The sequence below is a fragment of the Doryrhamphus excisus genome, linkage group LG6 (assembly GCF_037039965.1).
Source record: "Doryrhamphus excisus strain RoL-2023G ecotype Guam linkage group LG6, RoL_Dexc_Guam_v1.1, whole genome shotgun sequence".
NCBI classification, from domain to species: domain Eukaryota; kingdom Metazoa; phylum Chordata; class Actinopteri; order Syngnathiformes; family Syngnathidae; genus Doryrhamphus; species Doryrhamphus excisus.
This window is the reverse complement of record NC_136362.1, coordinates 7,057,440-7,076,224: the sequence shown is the minus strand read 5'-3', so window position 1 is coordinate 7,076,224 and position 18,785 is coordinate 7,057,440. Positions and strand designations below refer to the sequence as shown.

The window sequence follows — 18,785 nt, the reverse complement described above, 5'->3', positions numbered from 1 at the left end:
AACCAAAACAAAAAATTTTTTTTGGCCAAATAATGACAAAATCAGAGATTAGTTTAGGAGATTTCATTGGTCTTTGTCTTAAAAACCAGGGAGGATATCTAACCACGGCATTGGTCAGGGAATCGAACCTGCTTGGAAGGCGGGCACCCCACCACACCACCAATACTGTGATGGACCTGGTTGTCCGACCAAAATATCAAGTCAATGAAGGATTCCATTGGCATTCAACTTAAAAAGCAGGGAACAATGGACTGTTGCATTGGCTGGGAATCGAACCCAGGTCAACTGCTTGGAAGGCAGCTATGCCAGCCACTATACCACCAATGCATGTTGGTGTTTGACCATAATATCAGGTCAATACGATATTCCATTGGTCTTTGTCTTAAGAAACAGGGAAGATGTCTAACCACGGCATTGGTCAGGGAATCAAACCTAGGTCAACTGCTTGGAAGGCAGGCTACCCACCACATCACCAATACTGTGATGGACCTGGTTGTCCGACCAAAATATCAAGTCAATGAAGGATTCCATTGGCATTCAACTTAAAAAGCAGGGAACAATGGACTGTTGCATTGGCTGGGAATCGAACCCAGGTCAACTGCTTGGAAGGCAGCTATGCTAGCCACTATACCACCAATGCATGTTGTTGTTTGACCATAATATCAGGTCAATACGATATTCCATTGGTCTTTGTCTTAAGAAACAGGGAAGATGTCTAACCACGGCATTGGTCAGGGAATCAAACCTAGGTCAACTGCTTGGAAGGCAGGCTACCCACCACATCATCAATACTGTGATGGACCTGGTTGTTCGACCAAAATACTATGTCAATGAAGGATTCCATTGGAATTGGCCTTCAAATTAAAAATCAGGGAGCTATCGACTGCTGCATTGGCTGGGAATCGAACCCAGGTCAACTGCTTGGAAGGCAGCTATGCTAGCCACTATACCACCAATGCTGTGATGGTTCTTATTGTTTGACCAAAATATCTGTCCAATGAAGGATTCCATTGGTCTTTAACTTACAAGAACCAGGGAGCTATCAACCGCTGCATTGGCTGGGAATCGAACTCAGGTCAACTGCTTGGAAGGCAGCTATGCTATCCACTATACCACCAATGCTGTCATGGACCTTGTTCTTTGACCAAAATATTAGGTCAACATAGGAGTCCATTGGAACTTAACTTGAACTTTAAGGCGTTATCAACCACTGCATTGGCTGGGAATCGAACCCAGGTCAACTGCTTGGAAGGCAGCTATGCTAGCCACTATACCACCAATGCTGCGAAGGCCCTAGTTGTTTGACCAAAAAATCAGGTCACTGAAGGATTCCATTGGGCCTTAACTTAAAGATCAGGGCGCTGTCAACCACTGCATTGGCTGGGAATCGAACACAGGTCAACTGCTTGGAAGGCAGCCATGCAAGCCACTATACCACCAATGCTGTTATGTGCTGTTTTGTTTGACCAAAAAAATCAGGTCAATACAAGATTCCGTTGGTCTTTGACATAAAAACCAGGGAGAATATCTAACCACTGTATTGGCTTGGAATCGAACCCAGGTCAACTGCTTGCTAGCCAATATAAAGCCAGGAAAGAAGCAAAGTTGACGACGTTTATTTATTGTTCACGAGTCAGAACATGCACGATATGATAATAAATATAAACAACAGTAGTCCTTACATAGGTATATGTACTTCATATTATTATGAATATTATTATTTCTTATTCTGGTTAACAGTTATGTCTTCCTTTGCCTCGCTGTGACGTCATGGTGATGTCACAGCTCGTCTTCGGCAGAGGGCGGGACCAAGCCTGAGGGGGCGGGATCTCAGACAGTGGAAATCAGTTTGATGTCGGAGGAACTGCAGGCACAGAAGAGAAAAGGGTTGATGGACTCATCACGGTTCGAATCCGAACAAAAATGAGAGGACTTTGAAGATGTGTAGTTGGTTTGAACACAAGCAAGTTCAAGTGGGTCAAGCAGACCTGGTGCCGGTGAAGCGGGTCGGGTCAAAGTCCTCCGCTGCAGCCTGCAGACAAAAAAGCGGGGTCATGCTGAATTCACACTACTCACCAGCAGAGGGCAGCAACGCAAAACAATGGACGAGCTCAATAACCCTTTTCTACTACAATCTTGTGAAAATTGTCGTATTTTAAGGAAAATTACGGTACATATTTCCACAGACCACAGTGAGGCGTCATTATAAGCTATACTATACACGTTTTCTAGTAATATTTTACAGTGGCAGCGTTTAATCGGGTGTTTTCCCCAAGGTAACATTACTTTAAAGGAAAGCGTGTGCAATCCTCGTGTTCGAAATATTATTCTAACCACCAGCACCATCTATTGGTGAGATTTGTTCACTGCAGGTAGCGTTTCCTCAGCGGCGTTTCCGTTTTGATTGCTTTGAACCGGAAACAAAAGTTCGTGAAGCTTAGTAGAAGTTGGTGGTAGCTGTACTTCATAGTTTTCTCCATTCATCTTGCCCAAGCAACGTCTGTAAGTGTACTAAGTTGACATGTACTGACTTTAGCTGTTGTACTTGCTGTATATTTGGTGTCAACAAGTATAGTCATACATGCTAATTGCTAAGTGCCTAAGCTAACGTAGTTAGCATAAGGCTAATATGGTAACATATTCGGTGCTATTAGTTCATAATAATACCGTTTTTTTGTAATGTTCTCATTTATTCGCTGTGGGCTCATTCAGATTGATTAGAATTTTAGAATAGCTGACGTTAGCCGCTAAATTATCGCTATAATTGCCTGACAGATACAATAACTGCGCGTGCGTGGGCGGGATATGACGTCATTGGCGACTGGAGGGACCCTCTGCATCCACAGTACGTTTGGTAAGATCATTTGTCTTTTCCCATCTGGCATACAGTTTGTGTTTGCTTAAAGTGTGTTTTGAACGGCTGAAATGATCGTAAATTATGGCATTGTTGGAATCATACAATTAAATCATACAAATACGACATATACATAAAAATAAATGAAAGATTATGTGTTATAAGCATCAACATTTAATCATTTTGTCCTTCTATGATGCCTTGCTTTTTTCCCCTCCTTGTTTTGTTCTTTTTTGCTGAGAATTAAGACGTGCAGCCCAGGAAGAAGACTTTCATTGTCTTCAAAAACAATAAAAACCTTCATTTTAGGACAATCATTCTTTGTTGACAGACAGTGTTGAATTTCCGCCCACTTTCCTGACTTGCAGGTGAGCTGCGATGAAGGATGAAAGCTTGCATGAGTCAGCTTTGTCACTCTTGTCTCCGCCCCCGAGCTTTATGTAAGCTGTCATCGCTAACTTGAACCATCTGTGCACGTAGCACACGCGTGTGGATGCTCGCCAGCTTCCGCTGTATGTTTTGTCATGTGACCGTGTGACACCACGTGCATGTCACGTCCCGTCTCACCTGCGGGAAGCCTGGCATGATGCCGTAGGGACGTGGTTGTCTGGCCTGCAGGGCGGCGCTGTGTGTTGGCACGCCGGGGTGAACGCAGTAGTCGGGGGCGGGCTGAGCGGCGCCCTCCCTCTCCAGAAGGTTTCCCGTGCTGCTGCTCTTCCCGTGCTGGAGTCTAGAAGAACACATGTTGGCCATTTGGCTCACACGTGCACTGTCAACGTGCACTACCCTCACACCTACCTGTGTCCCGGAAGCCTGATGGTGTCGCCCTCGCCCTCGCCGATGACACGGGTGTAGGAGAAAGGAAACCAGCCTCGCCTACGAGACCAGACATGTTAGCGTTGGCGTGGTGGGCGGAGCCCGCTCACACCTGTCCCCCTCTAGCGACCGCTTACATGCGCGTCTTCTCGTTCTCGCCGTAGTGCCAGCCGTCGCGAGCCTCGGGCACCAGCAGCGTGACCACGTCGCCCTCGTTGAAGCTGAGCAGCGTGCCGTTGTCGCCCGCCGTGTGGGAGAACACGGCCTGCACTCGCGTCCGGCCGTTACGCTCCATTCCCGCCGCCATGGAGCTCGAGCGCGGCAGCGTGCGTGTCTCCGCTGGGCAGAGGGGAACAAAGACGGGGTCGTGACCTCGACCCTGACGCGCGACATCACACGGTCAACAGGAAATGGTCTTACTAAGTGAGGTCTTGCTCTTGGCGGGCGCCGCCTTGCGTACGGGCAGCGTGTTGGAATACACGTCCCCGCCATGTCTCTGAACCTGAGGGGATGTTTTGCCCAGCGACACTTTAGACTCCGCCCACTGCTGGTAGTCGCCGGTGCCGGCTGTGCCGTTCAGCGCCACGGCGCCGCCTTCCATCAGCCGCTGTAGCGTGAAATGACAACACTGAGTATGTGTGTCATGTGGAGCGCTTACATAAGTGCATTTCCTCGGTCAGCCTGAAGGGGGCGCCAAAACTGACCATATCGAATCAATTAATGCCACCCACCTGCGGCCCGACGGCTCCACTGATCCTCAGTGCCGCCAGCTCTGGAGGCACTGGCAGGGATTTAACCCCGGGCTCGGCCATGGCGCTCATCTGTGGGGTCAGGAATCGCTCCGGATGCTTGCTGGGGTCTTGTTGCCACATGGGAAGACTTTGGGGCAGAAGCCCCTCCCCCTGGAGGACACATGCAGGATGCTTCCTGTTAGACGTAACCACGACAACACTCAGCCTCACACGTTACATCAGTGCTTTGTGTACTTCCTGTCTCCAGCAGACACTTTCCCGCCAACGCACAGACACAACCAAGAAGTAGGTCAGCCCCCACTCCCCACCCCCGCAAGCTCATTGCAGCTTCCAAAGTAAAGGTTTCCCAGCGGTAAAAAGACTTTGTGTTTGAAATGACTTCACTTCCTGCCTCACCTTTCCGTGGAAGGTGCTGCCGGTTTTGGCGGCGGCGACTTGGCGGTCCACAAGGAAGCAGAACCTCCTCCTCTCCTCGGACAGGGCGTTCCTGTAGCCTTCAGCGATGTAGCTGTCCAGCTCGCTCTGCTTGGCGTTGACGGCCTCCACGTACTGGAAAGGGGCGGGGGCGGGGGGGGGGGGTGTATTGTCAGCTTCATGATGGCATGGAAGATGCTGGCGGCGCTGGTAGCTGACCTGCATCTCCTTCTCGCCATACTTGGCCGGCGTCTTGCTGCTCTGGCTCTTCCGTCTGAGCTTCTTCAGCTCGGCCTGGCACTTCTCCAAACTCTCGCCTTTGCTCTTGTGCTCCATCTGGTACTTCTTCAATGCCGCCTGCGGGGGGCAGCACAGGGTCAGAGGGGGCACCGACACCGAGATAAGCGCTTAAAACGCTGACATTGGAGGAAAAAGTCTGTGGTCTTACGTTGAGGTAGCGAGCGTCCATCTCCACCTTCTTCTCCAGCTCGGTCAGCAGCTCATTGTGGAAGGACTTCAGCTGAACGACACACACGGCTAATGTTAGCACAATGTTAATCTAACCTTCAGTGCTAACATGACGCTAGTGGACATGCTAACAGAGCCGTCAGTGTTAACATTATGCTAGTGGACATCAGTAATGTAGTTCCTTTTGAAGTGATGCTAATCTAGCAACAATGCTAACAACGCTAGTGGACATCGGTAATAACGCAATGCTAACTGAGCCTTGCTGACCTAATATACAAGAGGACATCAGTAATGATGCAATACTAACCTCGCCTTCAGTGCTAACATGATGCTAGCAAATATCAGTAATGATGCAATACTAACCTAGCCTTCAGTGCTAACATGACGCTAGTGAACATGCTAACCTTGCTGTCACTGCTAACCTTATGCTAGTGGACATCAGTAATGTAGTTCCTTTTGAAGTGATGCTAATCTAGCAACAATGCTAACAACACTAGTGGACATCAGTAATAACGCAATGCTAACTGAGCTTTCATTGCTGACCTAATATACTAGAGGACATCAGTAATGAAGCAATGCTAACTTAGCCCTCAGTGCTAACATGATGCAATTGAAGCAAAGACAATCTAGCAGCAGTGCTAACAATGCTAGTGGACATCAGTAATGAAGCAATACTAACCTAGCCTTCAGTGCTAACATGATGCAGATATTAGCAATGATGCAATACTAACCTAGCCTTCAGCGCTAACATGATGCTAGCAGATATCAGCAATGATGCAATACTAACCTAGCCTTCAGCACTAACATGATGCTAGCAGATATCAGTAATGATGCAATACTAACCTAGCCTTCAGCGCTAACATGATGCTAGCAGATATCAGCAATGATGCAATACTAACCTAGCCTTCAGCGCTAACATGATGCTAGCAGATATCAGCAATGATGCAATACTAACCTAGCCTTCAGCACTAACATGATGCTAGCAGATATCAGTAATGATGCAATACTAACCTAGCCTTCAGCGCTAACATGATGCTAGTGGGCATCAGTAATATTACTACTCTTAAGTGATGCTAATTAAGCCACAGTGCTAACATGACGTTGAATGTTCCTGACTTCATAGCCTTTGTAATGTAGCCTTCCTTGCTAACATGACGCTAGCGGACTTGGTAATGAAGCAATGCAATTGCATTCAGTGCTAGCGTGGTGAAGGATGCCAGACTAGGAAAGTCTTGTTGTCGCTATTAAAAGCGTTGTTGTGCCGATCACGGGGGCCCACAATCTGTCTGCCGCACGAGCCGTGGACGTGCTCACCATCTCTTCCAGCTGGATCTGGATCCGTCTGTGTACTTCGGCCATCTGAAACAGAACCTCCCCTGCGGAGAAGACACAGATGCAAGTCAACAAAGAGGAGGACGATGGTGTTATTTTTTTTTCCCATGCAGGACGTGAGGACGACATGATGCAAACAAACAAAGTGGGCGTTGAACATGAGGACACATGAGGACAACTGCAGAAGACAACCACAAGATGGACGTCTGTGATGATACATGCAGCCTGTGTGTGTGTGTGTGTGTGTGTGTGTGTGTGTGTATACCTACATGCTGTCTCTTCTGAATATGCAGGCCATTGTAAAAAAAACAAAACAAATTGGTTTTAGAAAACTAAAAATCCATTTTCACTCCACACAAGCATCACAATTATCACATTATTGTGAAAGGGTGCCAACAGGAAGTGAACGGGAGTCCTGCCAGTCCGAAAGCTACGCCTGGCATAGGTATTCTTTTCATCTCCAAAGGTTTCCATCATGGAATACCGCTTCATGGCCACAAACACGTCGTCATGACAACCAACACAAACAAGTGACGTCACCAGCGACCCTCTGTGCCGCACACACGCACACCGAGAGGAAAATGGACGAATGGGTGATAAGAGGATGGAAGCTCACTTCTACCAAATACATTTGGGTGCCAACTTGGGGGCACTAGCTGGCGTGGTGTGGGCCAGACCCCCGCCCCCACCCAAAAGCCCCCTCGGGCGGCTCTGTCTTGTTTGTGACATTAAGAAAAGACACAAAGAAAAGGAGCGAAGGAAGAAAGTTCATTAGCGCTTCTGCATCCTGGCCAAATATGCTAATTGCACTGACCCCTAGATCACCCCCACCCCACCGCCACCCCACCCACCCAGAAATGAGGAGTGGAAGGTTTGGTGCTTGTGGTGCACTTCCCTGCTTCCCTACTTGAGGATCTTTCTTCCCATGCCTGCATCGGAACGCTCGAGTCCTTATATGGGCATCCAGGGGAACCGGAACTGCAGGAGCTTCCTCCCTCCCAACCCCCCCCCCCATGACTGCGTCCATATTTGGTCACGGGGAAGAGAAACGGCGTCGTCAGCGACACAGCCATGTTTGGCGTGGAGCATCCTTCTCAGCCTCTTCCTGGCCGAGGAGATCCAGCGTTCTATTTTTAGCAACGAGCCCAGGCAGCTTCTCCCGCCTGCCATCCCACACGGGGACGTGGGCGGCGGGAGACGAGCCGTAGTGAGCGGGGGCGGGGACGGGGCGAGCTGACTGTCAATCAGCATCACGAGGCTCTGCATGGACCCGCCGCTTAGTCGGGTCAACAAATATGCTTTTCATGAGGTTCTCTATGGGGCTATTAATAGTTCTAGCAAAACTATGTTCAATCATTCTAATTATTATTCTAGAACATGATTGATGATTCTTATTCTAACAATGTTTGATTTTACTATAAAAATGATTATATAAAGGAATATTATTAAGTACAAATTATTCTATCATAACATTAATAATCTTTATTTATTGTATAATTCTATAAATGGTTGTAGATACTTGCTTTATTTTGTCAATGGAAATTATTCTAGAATAACAATGTTTAAATAATTCAAAATATAAATTATTCTATTACATTATTGATGGTAGAATTTCATTTCATGTTTAAATGAATATTTTATACATTTTTATTCTATAACATTGTTTAAATGTCATCTAATTATTGTTTGAATAATTGTATTTATTATTCTACAATACATTTATTCTTAATTTATTTCTATATAAAGCTTTAAATTATTGATAATTTCTATAAATGATTATTTTATAAAACTTTATAGAAGTTGGTACAATTATATTTAGATTTTTAAATCATATGAAAATAAAATATAATTAAAATAAATGTAAATAAAAATATAAAGTATAAAAAAATGATATTTATTTTCTGTTACTATAAATAACAATTCTATAGATTGTAATTCTAAAATAACCTTAGAATAGAAGAATGAATGTCGTCATTAGATGGATTTCATGTGCAAATAATTCTTGTTATTATTATGATAGTAATAATGTGCTGAGTCATGCTAGGCTGGCGGAAGGACGAAGAACGACGAAGAAGGACGAAGAACGACGAAGGAGGCCAAAGCGAGGCGAGTGAACGAACGAAGGTGTGCATCTGTCGAACATGCGTTCAGTACGCCATCAGACGACCAAGCTCCGCCTGTGATGACTGTTCCTGACCAATGAAATCAAAGAGACCATGCCACGCCCACCAATGACCGGCCCCGTCCCCTGCTCGCCATGCTATCCTAACGCAGCGAGCTGGCCGCCACCCGCAAGTTCGAAACGGGAAGTGAAATCGTTCGGCCCGTGTTGGACGTGACGGCTCGTTGCCTCCGTCTTGTCTTTCACGCCAGCGGACCCCGCAGTCAAGATGGCGAGTCCTCCTCTGGACAAAGGCGAGCATCAGTCCATTTGGTTCAGACCCAATGCCGACCTCCAGCCCAGCAGGGTGCGCTACGGACACTAGGAGGACTCACCGAGATCCTTAGCGCCTTGACTCTGGCTGGCCATCTCGCCCATCCGCACCAGAGCGTCGAAGTAGCCCTTAGCGGCGTGCGTGACACCTGCAAACATGGAAGCATTGGGCATCAGCTCAGCGACCTTCAGCACGGACCGGCTCGGAAACAAAAAGCAGGAAGCGGGAAGGAAGCCCCGGGCGGGAAAAAAGAAAAAGACGACTGCGGGACACAAAGAAAACGAGCAGCTCGATCACAGCAAAGCTCTGCAGCTCCACGGCCTTCACGGTCGAGGCAACTTCCTTCCAACTGAAGGCCCACAGCGACCGCGGGAACCTCCGAGACACGTCCGCCTCGGACCACAACCACAGGACCGGCGAACCAAAGCAGGCGAGGACGTGACACCGAACAGCGACGGTGGATGGACAGCGTGACGGGATGGAACGTTTGGTCCGAGACAAGTCGATGAGGAAACTAAGGGAAACTGCGATGCTAACCCCTGCTAAGCATGCTAACCGCTCATCAATTCGCCATAAACCCTTCATCCTGGCCTCAATTCCAACCGTGGCCTCTCTCCTCATTTGGCTCGTCTCACGGCGCCTTCTGTTCTACTTCCAGACTTTTCCACAGGTTCTGGCCTCATTCTTCTCACACACACACACACACACACACACTTGGAGGCCACACAAAGCCACAGAGAAAGCACATAGCGGGGGGGCACAGATGGAGACAAAGAAGAAAAAAAGATGGAAGACTGGACACTTTGCGTGAACGGACGGACAGGAAGTGGGCATACTCACTGGTCAACGCCTTCTCGTAGCTTTTCCCCATGGCGATGAAGTTCCTCAAGCACGGGTTGAACTGTTCCATGATGGACTGGAGGAGGAGGAGGAGGACGAGTGGTTAGTGTGGGACACGCCGACTCTCATTTGAGCTGCACGCACACACACACACACACACACACGCGGGTCAGCTGAGGAAAAGTGGGAGGAGCTCCGCGGGCGTCCGACCTTGAGCCATCACCCGCTGACCTGCTAATTGCGTTTTCTTGTTAGCACGCCAGAAAACCACGGAGGACTCGGCTGGTCACATGACCTGACCTGAACATAGCCTGTGTACCGCTCACTCCCCGACACCTTAAGGGCCGCGCCGGACTGGGACACGCCCACAGTTGGCACTAAACAAATCGGCGGGGGCCAATGAGAGGCGGGAAGAAAGATGAAAACTAATGAAGCTAAACACCAACGCCATGACACGTGTGCACATGATGAGTCAGCGCTTACATAAAAAGGTTAGCCTCGTAAATGGTCGCCACAGCACGCCAACACTTCAACCAGGTCACGTGGCTCAGGTGCATCACGGGAAAGCAGGAAGAAAGTGACATCAGCCAGTGGAGGGCGCCATTGAGCACGAGGGCTCCACTAGAAAACCACCAGCCTGCCCTCCAGGGACAAGAAGACAGACGCCCTCTAGCGGCCGCCATGAGCATGACACGCTAAGTTACATCATCACGCTTTACTCAACATAACCAGCTCATATTTTAATAATGGTGACACTTATTTACTGTCACACACACACACACACACACGGCCATGCAGGGAGACTGCGGCATGCTGGGATTCCGAGCCAGGCCTGGAAGGACGGCGAGCAAACACGCAGATGGTGTTTGTTCAACAAGCGGAGGGAACACTTTTTGCCTCAAACACAACCTCCACCAAACGCCTCACCGCCGCCAGAAGCACCCCCCCCCCACCTTTTTCTATACCGTGGGATCACGACTGAGTGGGGAGTCAGTCAGCCTCCACACACACACACACACACACACACACACACACACACACACACACACACACACGCGCGCGCAGGCGGCATGAGTCATCCACAATTTGCATTGAGCATCTTTGTGACTGTGAAGTGGAGCAACAGGAAGTGGACCTCAGCCGTCCTCCGTGTGAAACCACGGACAGACCCCACTCATGGATCATCTTATCACCGATCGGTGAAAGTTGTTGTCCGCTGGAGGACATAACCAGGAAGAGAGCAAGCCCCCCCCCCCCTTCCCGACCCCAAACGAGCCAATTAGTGCATCATTATGAAGATCAGTGCTTCCCATGCATACATTTGTTTGTGGTGGCCCGCCACGCATTCATTTGGAGCGCCACATGTAAACATGTTATCAAGCACCTGCCTGAGTAATCAGACCCCGCTAAGAGTCATGAAATGATTCGGGTGCCGCTGTGTCCCCCCCCCCCTTGTTCCACACACACACACTTTTGACCAATTATGCAAATATGGCAATTATCCACCCCCTGCCCCGCCCACCACCACCACAAATAGATTGCAAGCCTGTGGGACAACACTGAAACCAGGCAATTATTGATGAATGATGAAGAACATTGTTGGTATGTGAATTCATAAATTCATAAACACAACATAGCCCCCCCCCTCCTGCACAAGCTATCAGCAGCAGCGCCCCCCCCCCCACACCCTCACCCCCGGATTAACCCCCTCTGAGATGCTGACATTTTCACTTTTCACCCTTTCAGCAAGGCCACGCCCCCTCCTGGCGATGGCCCCCTCCCATTCCAGCACAACAACACCAGGTAGGGACAGTGAAGGCAACACCACACCAACAAATCCACCCATTTAGTCTTAGATGTCCTTAAATTGGGTACTGGGTATATCTGCCCCCCCCCCCCGACCACGCCTACTGTGTTGCGACAGGTAGGTCTTTAGCTCCCGGGAAAAAAAACTCCCGTTCCCGGGTGCCATTTTCAGGGAAAAGCCCCACACTGGTACTGAGCACTTTTCCACACACGGACTTCCTAAAGTTGGGACGCAAGAAAATCTCAAGATGATGTGGAAATCTCGTGCTGACGAGATTTGGATGTGGCATCAAAATAAAAGTTACTTCACGTAGAAGTGGTGGCCAAGTGGTGGACAAGTGGTGAGGCGCTCGGCTCAGCGCCGAGATCTGAGCAGGTCCACCACGGAGAACCGTATAGAGAAACTTGACGAATTGTGGGAAGGAAAAGTAGACTCGCATCGGTCATCGATCATGGTGCAACTCTCGGAAGCCAACCTCACAGACACGCAGCGTGGCTTCTTACCTTGTAGACGTTCTCCGTGATTCGGTGCACTTCGTCGGTTCGGGACATGTTGGCCGGGAAGGAGGGATGCTGATGATGATGACGATGACGACGGTGGTCCCGTCTTTTATAGGAGAGTCCTCCACTGCGCCCACACCGGAGACCCACACGCGTGCACTCACGGGCGGACCGTCAGGGGCGATGATGCGTTCGGGGACCCTGGGAGAGAGGGAAGCTGGTCGCGTTACGTTGTGATACAAACTAAAAAAGCAAATTTTTGTGGGAGCGAATATTATTTTGATCTTTTTATCGTCCCCCAAAAAATCCCCAAACCCCCCTGCGTGTTTATTTGACTAACAGCTGAAACGGCGGCTGACCAATAAACGAGCTTTTATAGTCATTGAATGCAGCATCACATGGAAGCAAGACACGCCCCCTCCACTGCGTCACCACGCCCCCTCAGCATCAGCCATTGAGAAGAGCACATCCTCCCACCTCTCGCTCACTCACACACACACACACACACACACACACACACACGATTCCGGCCTTTTGTTTGGGTCTGCGTGGTTTAGCTTTAGTGGGTGGTTCGAGTGGGCCATGGAATCACCACACAAGGCTACAAAATGGAGGTCACTTGTTTTAACGTGCTGACCGACGCCTGCTTGACAGCCAACAGGGGGCGACTCCCCATTCCTCATACGGCAAACACGTGACCTTGCCCCCCCGGTGTGATTGGTCAGACTGGCCGTGACGTCATATTTTAAACCAAAGAAATAAAAACAAAGAGGCGGCTAAAGAGCGCAACGAGAATGATGAAGGTGACTTCAAGGACCTGCATGCTAGTTTCCCGCCACCTCTTCCACGCGCGCTAGTCATCCGCACCGCCCACTCCCACGCGTGCATGTGAGGACAGTCCATCGATGACAAGCGCAAAACGGTGTGCTGCTGCCATCTTGTGGTCAAAGACGACAACAGCAGGATGTCCAACGAAGTTTATTGTAAAAAAAAAAAAAAGAAGTTATCTAAAAAAAATAAAAAAGAATGGAGTTATTTAGATGAAAGGAGTACATGAAGGAGACGATCATCCAGGAGGGGGCTAGGGGTGGGGGGGGGGGATTCAGAAAAGAAGCTGAAGGTGCATGTGAACACGACTTTTATAAACCATCATGTTAATTACGATAAGGCCTCTTTTAGGTGTTTGCTTCCACCTCAACAGGAAGTCACCGTGCTTCTCCACTTCCTGCTGCAGCTTAGAGGACGGGCAGGTCAGCTGGTGCCCGCCTGCCGTCCTCTCACGCCGCCAAGAGCTCCGCCTTCTTCCTGGGACGATCCCCTGCTAAGAAGCATCATCATCATCATCAAAGAACAAACATCTTTGTTGGCCTTCGGCGTGTTTTCACCACAAACCTGCTTTCGTCTCTTCCACCTCAGGAAGTTCATGGGCGGGAACGTCAGGAAGCTCCACCTCTTCCTGAGAATCAAACGCTAGTTCAATAAAGTATTTATCTACTACGGTACTGTAATACACGTATTCACACACAGCAGCACAATTAACATAGTGCAGTACAACACATACAATACTACAACAACACACATTACAATACAGCACAATAAGACACGACACTAAAATAACACATTGCAGTACAAAAACACACACAATAAAGTAGGAGTACAGTACAGTGAGACACAAAGAGACCTGAATGATGGCCTCCAGCTCGGCCAGGACAGCATCTTGGTCTTCTTGGGACAAGGAACCAGCCAGCATGTCATCGATTTGCTGTACAAAGATGACCACAATGTCATGGCGGCATCTTGCATCTCTACGTATCGATATCAGTCCAACATCTGGTGTATCTGTCCATCATTCTTCATATCTAACGTTCCATCACTATGTATCGATATCAGTCCAACATCTGGTGTATCTGTCCATCATTCTTCATATCTAACGTTCCATCTCTACGTATCGATATCAGTCCAACATCTGGTGTATCTGTCCATCATTCTTCATATCTAACGTTCCATCACTATGTATCGATATCAGTCCAACATCTGGTGTATCTGTCCATCATTCTTCATATCTAACGTTCCATCACTATGTATCGATATCAGTCTAACATCTGGTGTATCTGTCCATCATTCTTCATATCTAACGTTCCATCACTATGTATCGATATCAGTCCAACATCTGGTGTATCTGTCCATCATTCTTCATATCTAACGTTCCATCACTATGTATCGATATCAGTCTAACATCTGGTGTATCTGTCCATCATTCTTCATATCTAACGTTCCATCACTATGTATCGATATCAGTCCAACATCTGGTGTATCTGTCCATCATTCTTCATATCTAACGTTCCATCACTATGTATCGATATCAGTCCAACATCTGGTGTATCTGTCCATCATTCTTCATATCTAACGTTCCATCACTATGTATCGATATCAGTCCAACATCTGGTGTATCTGTCCATCATTCTTCATATCTTAACGTTCCATCTCTACGTATCGATATCAGTCTAACATCTGGTGTATCTGTCCATCATTCTTCATGTCTAACATTCCATCACTATGTATCGATATCAGTCCAACATCTGGTGTATCTGTCCATCATTCTTCATATCTAACGTTCCATCACTATGTAGCGATATCAGTCTAACATCTGGTGTATCTGTCCATCATTCTTCATATCTAACGTTCCATCTCTACGTATCGATATCAGTCTAACATCTGGTGTATCTGTCCATCATTCTTCATATCTAACGTTCCATCACTATGTATCGATATCAGTCTAACATCTGGTGTATCTGTCCATCATTCTTCATATCTAACGTTCCATCACTATGTATCGATATCAGTCTAACATCTGGTGTATCTGTCCATCATTCTTCATATCTTAACGTTCCATCTCTACGTATCGATATCAGTCTAACATCTGGTGTATCTGTCCATCAATCTTCATGTCTAACGTTCCATCACTATGTATCGATATCAGTCCAACATCTGGTGTATCTGTCCATCATTCTTCATATCTAACGTTCCATCACTATGTATCGATATCAGTCTAACATCTGGTGTATCTGTCCATCATTCTTCATATCTAACGTTCCATCACTATGTATCGATATCAGTCTAACATCTGGTGTATCTGTCCATCATTCTTCATATCTAACGTTCCATCACTCTGTATCGATATCAGTCCAACATCTGGTGTATCTGTCCATCATTCTTCATATCTAACGTTCCATCTCTATGTATCGATATCAGTCCAACATCTGGTGTATCTGTCCATCATTCTTCATATCTAACGTTCCATCTCTATGTATCGATATCAGTCTAACATCTGGTGTATCTGTCCATCATTCTTCATATCTAACGTTCCATCACTATGTATCGATATCAGTCTAACATCTGGTGTATCTGTCCATCATTCTTCATATCTAACGTTCCATCTCTATGTATCGATATCAGTCCAACATCTGGTGTATCTGTCCATCATTCTTCATATCTAACGTTCCATCACTACGTATCGATATCAGTCTAACATCTGGTGTATCTGTCCATCATTCTTCATATCTAACGTTCCATCACTATGTATCGATATCAGTCTAACATCTGGTGTATCTGTCCATCATTCTTCATATCTAACGTTCCATCACTATGTATCGATATCAGTCCAACATCTGGTGTATCTGTCCATCATTCTTCATATCTAACGTTCCATCACTATGTATCGATATCAGTCCAACATCTGGTGTATCTGTCCATCATTCTTCATATCTAACGTTCCATCACTACGTATCGATATCAGTCTAACATCTGGTGTATCTGTCCATCATTTTTCATATCTAACGTTCCATCACTACGTATCGATATCAGTCTAACATCTGGTGTATCTGTCCATCATTCTTCATATCTAACGTTCCATCACTATGTATCGATATCAGTCCAACATCTGGTGTATCTGTCCATCATTCTTCATATCTAACGTTCCATCACTATGTATCGATATCAGTCCAACATCTGGTGTATCTGTCCATCATTCTTCATATCTAACGTTCCATCACTACGTATCGATATCAGTCCAACATCTGGTGTATCTGTCCATCATTCTTCATATCTAACATCCAACCATCTACTATCCATCCAACATCCAATGAGGAAGAGATGCTCACCCTCTGGTACTCGACGGCTTCCTGCGTTTCATCCAAAATACGCTCCACGTCCTCGATGGACATGACCTTGGGAGACAGACACGCTCAGTGGCGTCGACGCCAACCTGCCGACGTCGTGGTCACCTACCTGGTGCATCTTCTTCAGACACTCGTTTCCAACTTTGAGGCCGTCGATGACCTTCTTCTCAATCTGGGCAAACTCCAGGTCCTGAACCTGCAACAGAAATGTTCACGTTAAGGAGGAGGAGATGTCAGCCAAGCTTGAAGGTCAGCTTCCGTTGTTGTTGGCGCCTACCAAACGCTCCAGGTTGCTGATCTGGTTCTCCGTCTTGTCCAGCAGCTGATCCTGATAGCGTTTCTTCTTCAGCAAGAGGAGCGCTTTCCTAAAATCCAGTGAGAAGAAAAGTCATCTTCATGTTGGGCTCTTATTTATCTCCAATATGACCAGATGTTTTCCCTCATGGACTCACTCCTTCTTGCCATCTTTGAGCAGCTTCTTGGCTAAAAGTCTTTCCTTCTCCAGCTGCAGGTTGATCTTCTTCTGGTACTGCCTCAGTTTATCTCGTTGCTGCTTCAGTTGCTGCAAAAAGTTACTCGAAATTAATTGCAGTTTGTGGTATTTCTTTGAAAGGCATTTTTATGTGCAAATTTGTTTTCATATTTAAATTTCAAAGATCCTCTGTGTGTCGTCTATGAACAAAAAAAACACACACATAATAAAAATTATGTAACAATTCCCTGGCCTAAAAGAACCACTTTCTTCACAGACTGAGTCACTAATGGAAGATCTATGATAGAAAATCATAAACAATATTTCATAATCAGCGTGTATCTGGTCCTAATCTCACCTTATAACTGCTTCCAGCGACTCTTCACGGGATACAACCAAAATATCAAGCCAATCGTTTAAACGGCTCTTTGAACAAAACGGCTACTCAAGTTCCGACTCCGTTCAAATATCCGTGAATCCCATATCTATTCCTAACCCGAGCTAATGAATCGAAACTAATACAATCATTCCGAATTGAGTCGTGGCAACAAAAACACACCAGCATACAAATATGACATATTATTCTTTGTTGTTAAGAGTATCGACGAAGAGCTGTTTAAATCCCAAGTTTTCTAAGCAGGTTCGGGCGAACATATCCAGGCTAGCTAGCTAACGACACTGACTTACCAATATAGCCTTGTCTTGTTCCGTCACTCGACTCTGTTTCTTTTTCCCAAAAAGATTTCCCATTCTGACACAGCATCACAGCTTCAATGTGCAGCTATGGGAATGTACGTCCGATACGCTGAGCTGTTTTTTCTGGGTTGAGAAAGGAACATTAGCGACACCGCTTCTCCGTTGCTAGCTAAGCTAATGCTAAGTGTGCCACACCCACAGGCGGAAGTAGTACGGAGGCCGCGAAGGTCAAAACTTAAGCTGTCTTGCAATCCGAACGTTAAATTAAACTGATCACAGCCAAAAAACAAACAATTACAATGAATATTTATTCATGAAAAGGTCCTTCCAGACTTTGTGGCAATACAGAGGGCAAAATACAACACACAAATAAAGAGTACATTGAGAGCACAGTGTCTTTCAAAAGTTGCATATTATAAAGGTTATAAAACTTCCCGGAAGTAGTGCAATTTTACCAGCACCAAATAAGTCCTGCTCCTGTTTCTTACCAAAAATGTGGGAATGCTCCACTTTCTACATTTTGGTTGGATGAATGGGTGATGCTTGGTGGCTACATGTGGACTAATAAACACACAAGGATGCTTCAAGAAAAGCCTTCATTGCACTTGGGAAAAGAAATATAATAAAAAAGACACTTATCATAGCAACATGATATTCCAACAACAACACACGGCCGGTGTCCGTCTTGTCCCCCCCCGCCTGAGGAAGCAAGGCTACATGTGTGCAAAAAAAGGATTAAATCAAGTTTTTGACAGCCACAAAACATCAAAAGGCGCCGATGTGAGCTCACCGTGCGTGATCATTACAGGCGACACCGAATCGGCGTGTTTTGCATCTTGATGAATTGTAATTCTTATCAAAACTCATTTTAGGACGCCCCCCCCGGAGCCCAGTGACGAGCCTCTGCGTGTCTTTAAAAACTGAAAACCGAGAGTGGAAGGCAGTTCGGGTTGTTAGTTTCAGGTCGTGAAGAAAAGAAATGGATGTTTTTCATTTTCTTGGCAGGATGGAGTCCCACAAGATGATCCCACAGACAGACGTGAACAAACACAGTCGGAGAAAAGGCAACAAAAGAAAATGACTTCATCACTGTTGCTAGGTAAACATGAGCTCCCTGCTTCATTTTCAAGTCCACCACAACCTCACATTCCGATTTTTTAAAAATTCCCTTTCACCGCCTGAACATCAAGAAAAATTACAATTGACTGATTTGCTGATGCA

The 18,785-nt window shown here is 46.7% G+C and overlaps 2 protein-coding genes, 1 long non-coding RNA gene and 6 other non-coding genes across 13 annotated transcripts; 1 reads left to right on the top strand and 8 right to left on the bottom strand.

Moving 5' to 3' along the window:
* Positions 1–255: 255 nt before the first annotated feature.
* On the bottom strand, positions 256–327 carry trnag-ucc (transfer RNA glycine (anticodon UCC)). The gene has a single exon. It is a non-coding gene; the product is annotated as a tRNA-Gly (tRNA).
* A 241-nt stretch (positions 328–568) lies between these two features.
* trnag-ucc (transfer RNA glycine (anticodon UCC)) lies at positions 569–640 on the bottom strand. Its single transcript has one exon. It is a non-coding gene; the product is annotated as a tRNA-Gly (tRNA).
* A 247-nt stretch (positions 641–887) lies between these two features.
* On the bottom strand, positions 888–959 carry trnag-ucc (transfer RNA glycine (anticodon UCC)). The gene has a single exon. It is a non-coding gene; the product is annotated as a tRNA-Gly (tRNA).
* Positions 960–1,050: 91 nt separating this feature from the next.
* Positions 1,051–1,122, bottom strand: trnag-ucc (transfer RNA glycine (anticodon UCC)). The gene has a single exon. It is a non-coding gene; the product is annotated as a tRNA-Gly (tRNA).
* Positions 1,123–1,211: 89 nt separating this feature from the next.
* Positions 1,212–1,283, bottom strand: trnag-ucc (transfer RNA glycine (anticodon UCC)). The gene has a single exon. It is a non-coding gene; the product is annotated as a tRNA-Gly (tRNA).
* Positions 1,284–1,372: 89 nt separating this feature from the next.
* trnag-ucc (transfer RNA glycine (anticodon UCC)) lies at positions 1,373–1,444 on the bottom strand. Its single transcript has one exon. It is a non-coding gene; the product is annotated as a tRNA-Gly (tRNA).
* A 161-nt stretch (positions 1,445–1,605) lies between these two features.
* Positions 1,606–12,590, bottom strand: baiap2b (BAR/IMD domain containing adaptor protein 2b). Of its 4 annotated transcripts, XM_078791304.1 has the most exons (15): positions 12,222–12,590; positions 9,912–9,987; positions 9,133–9,219; positions 6,906–6,917; positions 6,619–6,680; positions 5,285–5,356; positions 5,056–5,193; positions 4,819–4,971; positions 4,402–4,572; positions 4,091–4,277; positions 3,808–4,009; positions 3,653–3,730; positions 3,422–3,584; positions 1,989–2,032; positions 1,606–1,864 (listed from the first exon to the last, which is right to left on the bottom strand). In XM_078791304.1, exons 1-15 carry the CDS (start codon positions 12,267–12,269, stop codon positions 1,831–1,833), a joined length of 1,527 nt encoding a protein of 508 aa, XP_078647430.1. In that variant the 5' UTR covers positions 12,270–12,590; the 3' UTR covers positions 1,606–1,830. The 4 variants fall into 4 exon arrangements, with proteins under 4 accessions (XP_078647430.1, XP_057922454.2, XP_057922455.2 ...); XM_058066471.2 differs by lacking the exon at positions 6,906–6,917 and having other exon boundaries at positions 12,222–12,589; XM_058066472.2 differs by lacking the exons at positions 6,906–6,917; positions 9,133–9,219 and having other exon boundaries at positions 12,222–12,585.
* LOC131125189 (uncharacterized) lies at positions 1,974–7,400 on the top strand. The gene is made up of 3 exons (XR_009128988.2): positions 1,974–2,502; positions 2,776–2,854; positions 6,750–7,400. It is a non-coding gene; the product is annotated as an uncharacterized LOC131125189 (long non-coding RNA).
* Positions 12,591–13,180: 590 nt separating the features above from the next.
* Positions 13,181–17,785, bottom strand: chmp6b (charged multivesicular body protein 6b). 2 transcript variants are annotated; one of them, XM_058066480.2, is made up of 8 exons: positions 17,556–17,785; positions 16,849–16,958; positions 16,674–16,761; positions 16,506–16,592; positions 16,379–16,444; positions 13,900–13,980; positions 13,611–13,674; positions 13,181–13,539 (listed from the first exon to the last, which is right to left on the bottom strand). In XM_058066480.2, the coding sequence occupies exons 1-8, from the start codon at positions 17,616–17,618 to the stop codon at positions 13,496–13,498; spliced, it is 603 nt and encodes a 200-aa protein (XP_057922463.1). In that variant the 5' UTR covers positions 17,619–17,785; the 3' UTR covers positions 13,181–13,495. The 2 variants fall into 2 exon arrangements, with proteins under 2 accessions (XP_057922463.1, XP_057922464.1); XM_058066481.2 differs by having other exon boundaries at positions 13,181–13,536.
* Between the last annotated feature and the right edge of the window lie 1,000 nt (positions 17,786–18,785).